This window comes from Somniosus microcephalus, unplaced genomic scaffold, assembly GCF_052327205.1.
Source record: "Somniosus microcephalus isolate GS21.2 unplaced genomic scaffold, FLI_Smic_1.0 unresolved_chr4, whole genome shotgun sequence".
Lineage (NCBI taxonomy): Eukaryota > Metazoa > Chordata > Chondrichthyes > Squaliformes > Somniosidae > Somniosus > Somniosus microcephalus.
Genome location: NW_028225182.1, coordinates 878,385 through 889,643, shown reverse-complemented (window position 1 = coordinate 889,643; position 11,259 = coordinate 878,385). Strand labels below are relative to the sequence as shown.

The 11,259-nt window shown below is 45.0% G+C and overlaps 1 protein-coding gene across 2 annotated transcripts in view; it reads right to left on the bottom strand.

Annotated features, from left to right (window-relative positions):
* Positions 1-943: 943 nt before the first annotated feature.
* Positions 944-11,259, bottom strand: part of LOC147088306 (dynamin-1-like) — a 25,143-nt gene continuing 14,827 nt past the window's right edge. Inside the window, exon 5 of one of the 2 annotated variants that reach the window (XM_085977175.1) lies at positions 944-5,965. In XM_085977175.1, the coding sequence (XP_085833301.1) occupies positions 5,773-5,965 (193 nt within the window). In that variant the 3' untranslated portion in view covers positions 944-5,772. Of the gene's footprint in view, positions 5,966-8,828; positions 9,612-11,259 lie in introns of those variants that run through there. The other variant, XM_085977176.1, reaches the window with a different exon arrangement.

Below are 11,259 nucleotides of genomic sequence, written 5' to 3'. Positions count from 1 at the left end.
GGATGCTGCCCTGGCCTGCTGAGTTTTTCCAGCGTTTTCTGTTGTTATTTCGGATTTCCAGAATCTGCAGTATTTTGCTATCGCCATTCCAGGAGAGATCAACCTATTCAACTCTTAACTCCAGTGGATTATAGCTTTAATCATGATGACACTGCTCCAAGTCGGGATCAGAACACCAAATTAGCATCAATGTCACACGTTAAAGAAAGAAAAGACTTACATTTATATAGCACATTTCACGACCACCGGATATCTCAAAGCGCAAAATTGGTCAACTTAGTATTGGCGAAGAATAAATTAGGATCGAAGGATACCAGCCTTATTTTTAAAACTCTTTTAAACTCATTATTGTCGACTGCAATTGTAGAATCTACAGAAAGCCAATATTTCCTTTCCAAAGCCACTACAGCCCTTTACTGAGCAAAGAAGCAGGAATGTGAAAGACGAGACTTCAGTTTGAAGCGATCAGTTAGTCACTGGTGCAATACTGAACTCCAGCAGAACAAGACAATGAAACACCAAGGTGTCAGTTAATTTGGACAGTGAAGCTGCAAATCAAGGATAACAACAAAAAAAAACCCTGCCAATTACTAGCTTGGCTGGTTTAAAGTGCTTCCACATCAGGGGTCAGCTGTGAGGCCACGCTGATAACACACCAGCCTTCCTGAATGACACTAATGGACCCTCAAGCTCCTCATTAGAGTCCAGCCACTGCTGATGAATTAGGTCAAGTGACAAAACATAGGAACAGGAGGAGGGCCATTCAGTCCCTCGAGCCTGTTCCGCCATTCAATTAGATCACGGCTGATCTGTATCTTAACTCCATCCACCCGCCTTGGTTCATCATCCCTTGATACCCTCGCTGAACACAAATCCATCGATCTCAGTTTTGAAATTTTCAATTGACCCCCAGCCTCAACAGCTTTTTTTTGGGGGGGGGGGGGGGGGGGGGGAAGAGAGTTCCAGATTTCCACCACCACTTGTGTGAAGAAGTGCTTCCTGACATCACCCCTGAACAGCCCAGCTCTAATTTTAAGGTTGTGCACCCCTTGCTCTGGACTCCCCCCCCCCTCCATCACCAGAGGAAATAGGGTAGATAGCGAGAAACCATCAAATCCTTTAATCATCTTGAACACTTCAATTAGATTAATCCTCTATACTCAAGGGAATGCAAGTCATGTTTTCATAATTCAACCCTTTTAGCCTCGGTGAATTTGCACTGAGGTTTGACCTTGGGCTTAAAACACTTGATACTTTCCCCTCTCTAATCCAGGTTTTCCTCACCTCCTGTAGGTTCAGCTGCTCTGCAGAGAGGCACGCTTTAATATTCAATGTGAGGCAAGATCAGCAGTACGCTACAGAGGAAACCATAGAGGATCTCTGTGTGAACACTGCATTCCCAGGAGTGCGGACAAGCCCAGAACACAGCAACAACAAAGTCCAACATCTGGCCTGGTCCGTGAGCTGTAAATCGGTGGCATCACACAGAAGCCAGTGTGGGATTCTGTTTGCACCTTGGTTTACTTATTGTGACAGCGTTTAATTTAAATGGAGGAGAGGAGAGGTTCCCCCATTTCCAGCTGTTCTCCGGCAGTGGATGAACGCAGTCCCTCCAGTCACACGGCCCAGTGCACAAGGACAAGGGAAGTGGAAGGAGATCGGGAAATTTCAGTGAGACGAAAATGGAAAGGTGCAGAGAGTACAGTAGCACCAGAGTAAAAGAGGAGAGGAAGGGAACAGGTGAAGGAATATAAAAAGAGAGGAAAAAAAGAGCAAACAGAAAATAATTTAAAATGTGCAGGTCTCAAGGGACTTTTCCTCACCGACGATTAGGGCAACTGGGAAAGGGGATGGTGCGACCTGGAATATGAATTTTGACTTCTAAAAAAACAAATTAAAATTACCAGACTGAATTCAGTGTAAGACAACGCCTTCAAAAAACATAGAACATTAAGATGCATATTCCAAAACGCGGTCAGCAAATGTGGTCAAAAACTCTGTCTTCACAGGACGCTTAGTTGTCCATGCCTCGATTTTAAAATTCTCATCCTGGTTTGTAAATCCCTCCATGCCCTCGCCCCTCCCTATCTCTGTAACCTCTGCCAGCCCTACAGCCCTCAGAGATCTCTGCGCTTCTCCAATGCGCATCCCCGGTTTTCATCGCTCCACCATTGGCGGCCGTGCCTTCAGCTGCCCGGGCCCCAAGTCCTGGAATTCCCTCCCGAAATCTCTCCACATCTTTCTCCTCCTTTAAGATGCTCCTTAAAACCGACCTCTTTTCACCAGGCACTTGGTCACCTGTCCTAATATCTCGTTATGTGGCTCAGTGTCAGATTTTGTTTGATTAATCGCTCCTATGAAGCGCACTGGAACGTTGAAACTATCTCATTGAAACTTATAAAATTCTAACAGGGCTAGACAGACTAGATGCAGGAAGGCTGTTGCCGATGGCGGGGGAGTCCAGAACCAGGGGTCACAGTCTAAGGATATGGGGTAAGCCATTTAGGACCGAGATGAGGAGGAATTTCTTCACCCAGAGAGTGGTGAACCTGTGGAATTCTGTACCAGAGAAGATAGTTGAGGCCAATTCATTAAATATATTCAAGAAGGAGTTAGATATATTTCTTAAGGCTAAGGGGATCAAGGGATATGGGGAGAAAGCAGGGACAGGGTACTGAATTTGGATGATCAGCCATGATCGCATTGAATGGTGGAACAGGCTCGAGGGGCCGAGTGGCCTACTCCTGCTCCTATCTTCTATGTTTCTATGTTTTACTACATTAAAGGTGCTGTATAAATGCAAGTTGTTGTTTTGTGTCATTGTTGCACATGGAGCCTTTCAATGAATGTTCACGACAATTTGCATATCATGGAGTTGTCGTGAGCAACGGATCTGGGGGCATAAGTTCGTTAGCGCTCCAAACCGGGCACGACAGCTCACCAGAACAGGGGGGGTCTCCCTAAACTTTCCCTCGGATCGCATTGTAAGAATTCAGGCTAGCTGCGGGCACCAATCAGGCACCCCAACGTAGCTCGCCTGTCAGAGTCTAACCGATATCAGCCAGCGCCAAGGCCCTTGAGTCTGGGGTGGGCCCACAGCTGTTTTGTGGGGCCAGGAGGAGCACACCTGCTCCTACCGACTCCACAGATACCATATTCATGTACGTTTTGGGGCCTTTTTTTCTTTGGAGCAGCCTTGTGGTCCCTTTAAGGTAGGCCGCTCAAGGCCCAGAAATACTAGTCGGAGCATGCGCGTCGCAAGCTCCGACTAGTCCAAACAAATTTTGACAATCTGGGTCTGAAATGGGTGCAACAGCCTCTATTCAATATTGAAATGAGGCCTGTGCTCAATTAAGACGGCTGCCAAGATCGCGTAAAAAGAAAGGCCCTGACCAAGTGGCAGTTGCCCGAACGCCCGTGCAGGTTGGGCCTGCTAAACTGGTTAATCGTGCTACCCATTTTAGGCCCATAAAACGGGAGCAACGGTACTGAATTAAGACTCCTTGGTGTTCAGGAGCTGCCGGCAGGGTGCTGAAAATCTACTCTCACAATCCTTCGATGTTACCTGAATCCACTGATGCTTTTAACAGGGGGAACAGCGGAACAAGAAATATAACCCCAAACAGAAAGGGAATTTGCTGAGGCCTCATTGGACTCAAGAGGGCATGTGGCCGGTCCATAGGCAGTGAGGCTGGACAACTCAGTCCTGAGGTGATTGCAACCTTCCCATAATTGATTGATTGATGGTTGTGGCTATAAAGACGATCAGACACCCTCTAAACGATTGATATATTTGAAGTAAGGAAGATTTTCAATTTTCCCTCTAATTAAAAAAATCCCACGTAATAAAGATTTCAGGCTAAAACTAACAATATTGTGCAGCTGCAGATAAATAGCCAGTGGTTGCCAAGCCAGCTAATAAAATATTCATTACATAACCACAAGTAATTAACAGCAGAAACTCGAGGGTGAATATTATCTAGGATTAAGGAATTTGAAGGAGTGCTAGGTTGTATTAACTTGTCGAGTACGGAGGAAAAGAAACATAATGTACCAGTTTGAGCAATGTAAAGAACAACAAGAAGTCCCCTGCTGCTCTTCAAATAGTGGCCATGGGATCTTTTATGTCCACCTGAGAGCGCAGACGGGGGGCCTCGGTTCAAAGTCTCGTCTGAGGGGCAGCACCTCCGACAGTGCAGCACTCTCTCAGTGTTGCACTGAGAGTGTCAGCCTGGCTTATGCGCTCAAGGCTTTGGAGTGTGGTTTGAACCCATGACCTTCCGACTCTCTTGTCTAACCACTGAGCCACAGCTGAATTATTCTATTCTCTGAAAAAAGGGAAGTCATTTATGAAGTTGGATTAAAATCCAATAAAAGTGCCACAATTGCTAAGGTTTGGATTCGCAGACGTCCCCCCGTTACACCCCATCAGGTTCCCCTCTTGCGATGCCTCCATTCAGGGCTGAAGAATTCCAATCTCTTCCCTACTTCGTAACAGACCAATTAGTCTCACAATGATACCTTTATGTAAACAGGGTCACCGGCTTGGGGCTGATTTATCTGCAGAATGGAATGTCATGGTGGCACTCATCCTTTTCCACTGGTTAACTACAAGAGAACACTTTCTAATGTGTTTGATAGCGTTTCCAAAGCCACTCTCCCACTTTTTTTTTAATTCTTGGGATGTGGGCGTCGCTGGCAAAGACAGCATTTATTGTCCATCCCTCGTGGTCCTGATGCAATGCAGTGGTTTGCTAGGCCAATTCAAGGGGACAGTTAAGAGTCAACCAAGTTGGTGTGGGATTGGAGTCACATATAGTCCAGACTGGGTAAGGATGGCAGTCTTCCTTCCCTAAAAAGGACATTCGTGAACCAGTTGTTTTTTTTTAATGACATTCCAACTGACTCCAGCTTTTTATCCCTACTGGATTTATTAGTGACTATCTTATATTGATGACTCCTAGTTTTAGACTTCCCCACAAGTGGAAACATCTTCTCTACCTCTACCCTATCAAACCCCTTCATAATGTTAAAGGCCTCCATCAGGTCACCTCTCGGTCTTCTCTTTTCTAGAGAAAAAAGCCCCAGCCTGTTCTGTTAAGTATTGCTGCCCTCGCAAAATGAGCTCCCAATATCGGGCAAACAGTCTGGGAGAGGCACCGTGTGGAGTCCAAAGTCTCCTCCTGTAGGAGTGTAAGAAAAATTGGAGGTTGACTTAACCTGGCCTACTCTCTCGGGCATTCTAGCAGCGAGACATAAGGTAGAATAGTTAGAGACCTAGGAACATTCTTCTAAATGTTATGGGGTGAACAAAAGGTGTGAGGATCGGGAAGTACGGAAAAAATGCTCTTCAGCAACTTGGCTAAAATTTAAAACCTCTTCAGAAGTGAAGAGCACGAGGTATCAAAGTGCTGACATTCTAGTAATTACAAAAGGTTCCTTCTCTTGAACCAAGGTGTTAGTTTTCAAAAATTGGTTCTAGTACAAAGGTAACAAAACAGAAGATAAAATGGCAAGATGGGACTGGGCAATAATGCACTCGAAAAAATATTGTCCACTTCTACAAAAGTTCTGAAATGAAAGGGGTTCAGATTGGCCCGGTATCTGTCCACTGAACCATAGGTTGCTCACGTACCCCAAATAAACAACTCAAGGTCCAATCCAACAGCTGACATTCTTTTGAATAGCAAACTGAAATTTGAAGCTCGTGTTCAACAGGAAACCTTAGTCAGCATTGCCTCAGAATGAAAAAGGCACCGGTTTAATTTTGAGTTAATAAATTAATGGAGCAAAGGCAGGGTTCAAAGAAAGGGTTTGACCTTTTACCTTTTCGGTACACTTTCTGATGGTGCCAGTGAGTTCGCCCACCACCATATCTACGCACTTCAAACATGGCTCCTTCAGCTTTTGGATCTGCTTTTTCACTATAGCCTCAAAAGCAAGGTCAGGGGTGAAGAGCCCAGTTCTGCATTGCATTGTGGGAGGAAAATGACAACAAGGAGGGCGAGGAAAGAAGGTGGGGAGCAGCAAGGTGTGGGAATGAAAACATGGGGAGGACATAAAGCAAAAGGAAGAGTAAGACCTTGGTTACCTATAAAGGCTTTCAAACTGGGAGAGGGGGTGGGGGGTGGGGGGTGGGGGGAGGGAGGAGCACAAGTCCCAGCTGACAAACAAGTACTCAACACATCCAAGTATTGAATGCACAATAAAATTGGGAGTCTTTAAAACGTCACCAGGGATCAAAACATTTTTAGGTGCTAAATTAAGAATTAGAAGCCAATTTTAAGGAGTTGTTGACTCACCAGTACCCAAGGAATCTACTGAGCTCATGCCAAAACCATGAGGCTCTTTTGTCAATACTGCTTAAAATGATTCCTTTTGGCCTATGACGAGTGGACAGAGCAGCTCGGGAACCAACTGGTGAATTTTGGCCACAAATTCACAAATTATTGGTCCAGTGACACCAATCTCAACATCAGTGCTAAATATCAGTGAAGACCGTTAGCCCAAGAGCGGGCATCCTCACAGCAGTCAGCACCACAGATATGTTACACTGCTCACGTTAGGTCCTGTACAACACCATCTCCGAGACAGGTAGTGGTGCTAATGGTGTTCACTTTGCCTTCTTCACACTTGTCCTCTACCTTCCGTCAGAACAAAAAACGGTTTTCTTTTGATAACGCAAACAGCGATTCTCCAAGCTTGGCATCACAACTGCCACTTCTTGAGAAACCTCATCCTCCCCTCTTCTCTTTTCAAACTTTGATGCTGTCCTGCAGTATGGTCCTTGGCTCTTCACTCAAGTTTCTTAACAAACAAACAAAAGTTGGCACATGGAAAGTCTCCATATGCCCTCTTCAAACAGGATTTTCTCTTTGATTTGAGGAAGCTGCCCATGTAAGAGTTTCTCCCTAGTGTCCATGAGAAGATGGGGTTGAGGGACTTCAGTTATGTGGAGAGACTAGAGAGCTGGGATTGTTCTCCTTAGAGCAGAGAAGGTTAAGGGGAGATTCAGTAGAGATGTTCAAAATTATGAAGGGCTTTGATAGAGTAGATATGGAGAAACTATTTCCACTGGCATGAGGGTCGGTAACCAACGTACAGATTAAAGTTAATTGGCAAAAGAACCAGAGGGGAGAAGAGGAGAATTTTTTTTTTAATGCAGCGAGTTATGATGATCCGGAACGTGCTGCCCGAAAGGGCAGTGGAAGAAGATTCAATAGTAACTTTCAAAAGGGAATTGGATATATACTTGAAAAGGGAAATTTGCAGGGCTATGGGGAAAGAGCAAGGGAGTGGGACTAATTGGAGAGCTCTTTCAAAGAGCCGGCACAGGCTCAATGGCCTCCTTCTGTGCTGTATGAATCTATGATCCAGCAAGAAAATTTGAGGTGGTATACAAATTATCCAGCTGTCCAGTCATGCTCCAGCTACCAGGTTAAATTGCTGCAGGGTATAGAGATGAAAGAACATATAATATCTACTACACTATCAATCAGCCCTCTCATTTGTAAGTCAATTAGTTTTAAAAGTCAACCTATCTTCTATGTTTCTCCTATCTTCTATGTATTTATAGGGTACTGAATTTGGAAGATCAGCCATGATCTCATTAAATGGCGGAACAGGCTCGCGGGGCCGAATGGCCTACTCCTGCTCCTATCTTCTAACCTATACTCCGCAAAACATTTAGTCACAACTCTTTTCAGGCATAACTTGTCAACAATGCCAAGTCAATACGTACTTTGCAAAAACAAGGAAGAGTTTTTGGACCTCAGTTGCCACGTGCAATACAGAAATACCTGCACTGTACTCACAGAGCCATGGGGGGATAACCACATACATGTCGGTGAGGCTGTGGCAGTGTTGTTCATTCCAGGAGGTGCTGTAGGCCATGGGAATGACTGCCTGCGTTACCAAAACCAACTCACCGTGCAAGGTAAAGAGCCGCCGCGCAACCCCAGCACCAAGTTCTCCAATAGTTGGGGATGAGGCTGATCAGTTGCCCATTCAATACTTGTTTGTCAGGTTTGCCCATCCCACCCCCACCCCCCCGTAATGAATTCCAGGAAACCACCAAGTTTACAGGTGCCGTGAAGTGCCATTTTAAAACCCAAAGTTAACATCAGCTGAAAACGAGGGTCAGATGAAGGACTCTTGAAACCGTTTTTTTTGGACTCAGTAACTTGACAGAAGACATCCGCCTGCTTTTGTACCACGCGGTTTGATTTGAGAGTCTGGAAAGCTGAAAAAAGAAAACCCGAATCTGATTCCTTCTCCCGCCCCCGCCCCCCCGAAAAAGAGAGTCCCATTTTGTTCCCCCGCTCGCTTTTGTGTCTCATGATGTGCAAGGCATTGGTTCCGAAGGTTTTCCAAAACAAAGCAAATATCAGAACTCAAGGCCATGACTCCACACCCTATCCTGCTCCTCTGTCCAGGTTTTGGCCCGTCCAAAGTTACAGCGGTATTTAATTTTCCAATCCGAAGCTTCTCCCTTCCCCACTTCATCCCTATGTTGTACTGTTATCACATAGTGGAAGACATGCCATGTTATTTCAGCTGGTACTTTGGGGTGTAAACAGCTGTTAGGAGGTGTTTGGACTTAGAGTGTTAAGTAACGTGGCTAGCTGGTCTTGTTTGGAAAAGAAATAATCAAGACAATGTAAGCTTGACCCAATACTGCGAAATGAGTAAAGAAGCCCCAAAACTGTGTTTGAACACTCTGGTTTGTGGTTTGCAATTATGTGCATCCTCGTCTTCAAATCCCTCCATGGCCTCGCCCCCCCCTCCAGATTCTTGTAACCTCCTCCATCCCTACAACCCGCCGGGAACACAGCATTCCTCCAATTCTGACCTCTTACGCATCTCTGGTTTCCTTCGTCCCACCATTGGCAGCCATGCCATCAGCTCTCTAGGCTCTCAGCCCAGGAATTCCCTCCCTAAACTTCTTCACCTCCCTCTCTTCCTTATAAGACACTCCTCAAAACCTGCCTTTTTGACCAAACCTTTAGTCATCTGTCCCAATCTCTCTTCCTTTGTCTCTGTGTCAATTTTTGTTTGCTCACACTCCCGTGAAGCGACCTGGGAAGTTTTACTATGTTAAAGGCACTATAAAAATGCAAGTTGTTGTTGTAAAAATAGCAGATAAAGGGACTTGTTAGGAAAGCATTGTGTTCATACAATAGTATCACTCAGTTATTTTCAGCTCTTTTTTTTTTAAAGCAATCAGTATTAGCCCAATTCTTTATGTTAAAAATTCTGCTTGAAGGTTAATATTTCATCTGGAAACTGAGATGAATATTAATTAAGGCGGCTGTGCCGTGTGTGGTCATGCGTGCTATATATTAATTAGCGTCTGCAGCCAGGTTACTGTCGGTCGCTAAGCCCAAACACCCAAAGCCCATCCCGAGGAGAACTTTCTGAAGATCCAAGTGCAGGCAGCAAGTTTTCAGGACTCCATGACGAAGCGAATTACCTTCTTGGTACACTGCCTAACCGTACTGATTAACTCATTGATAACCATGTCCACACATTTGAGGCAGGGCTCTTTGATCTTCAAGATTTGCTTTTTCACAATCGTTTCAAATGCCATGTCGGGAGTGAAAAGACCCGTTCTATTAAAGTGAGGAAAGACGTCAAAGTATTGAACATCAAATCATTTTTATATTGGGGAAAAAAAATATGTTAGAAAAATAAAGAAACCAATTTGGACAACAGAATTCTCAAGAGCTCGGTTAACTTCCTTTGAATCTTCTTATTTCTTGGATGTTTGTGAGCTCGTCGAGGCGAGGGATTATCAGTGTCAGGGAATGGAACACTTTTATGCAACTCGTGTCAGCATCAACCACCTATCTTCCAGGGTAGGTACGGCATGAAATAACAACAGAAAATGCTGGAAAAGCTCAGCAGGTCAGGCAACATCCGTGGAGAGAAATTAGAGTCGACGTTTCGGGTGAACCCTTTTTCAAAAAGGGTTCGTCGACTCTAATTTCTCTCCACGGATGTTGCCTGGCCTGCTGAGTTTTTCCAGCATTTTCTGTTGTTATTTCGGATTTCCAGCATCTGCAGTATTTTGCTATCGTACTAGGTACGGCATGAGTTAGGTACAGAGTTGAATGCTCTCTAATGCACCAAGCAATACACTTTAGCCTTAACCTCAGAACACCACCCCCACTAGATTTCCAATCCCCTTGACAGCTGTGCTTTCAGTCGCTCGGACTGAGATAGTCAGTCAGTGCTCGACAATTTTTTTTTTTTTAAAGCAGTTTTGTGGCGTCTGCTCACATCCCCTAGGAACTAGGTTGAGACTGTCCCAAACCAGTTTCACATGGGAACCCTTACAGCCAGCAAGAGAGAGCAAGCCTTCAACCCATCAGTCGGGGCTGGATTGAAACCCAGACCCTTGAGATGACGAAAGGTCTGCAAAATATTTTATCAAATTATCAACAAAAATAAAAACGACCACAAGTAATTGCTTGGTAAAACTGAAAATCAGAATCTTCTCACAGGAATGATAAAATATCTTCTCGTATCAGGCGAATTTCTTCTTGGGATGGGAGATTCAAGTCTGAATGTCCAGAACGGTCAAAGAAAGCAGGTGTTATAACGAGAGCTTTGTGACCGCAGTGTCGAGCATCAAGCCCCGGTGTTCAATGTGAGAACATCACCAGTAACGATTTGGCAAAACCAGCGACGAACCAGTCTATATGAGCCATGGTAAAGAAGCGTTGGTAATAATAAGGGTGTTTGGCATTTATTAATATATGTTGGTATCAAAAGGCCACGACAGGACTCGATGAGTTAAAACAGACTTTATTTAAGTCTCCTCTGATTTCTGTATCAGAAATTTTAAAAAGGTGGTGACTGTACTTTGCTGCACTTTGACATAAAATGTTAATATTTTATTTCACTTCTTGCTCCTCCTCTCCTCTTCCCCCCTCCCCCCACCCCCACAAATAGCTCTTGGCTCCACACCAGCCTCCTTCAATGAAGAAGGCAAGAGAGGACAGACAGCAGATCGCCAAGGAAGCCTCTTCTGCTGATGAGAGGCTTGCTTGTAGCCACGGAGGAAAGCTTTGCTGGTTCCTCTTCCCTTCAAGGTGCGGTATCAATAGAAAACCACAACCAGCTTCCCCCCTGTCCTCTCTAACAGCCGAACCAACAACTAATGGGATTCCTCCCAACCGTGGCAGACAGACTGGGCTGACAGGACCGTTACTGGGAGGGCAGGGCACGGCCCTAGACACACTTGAGAATTTCCGC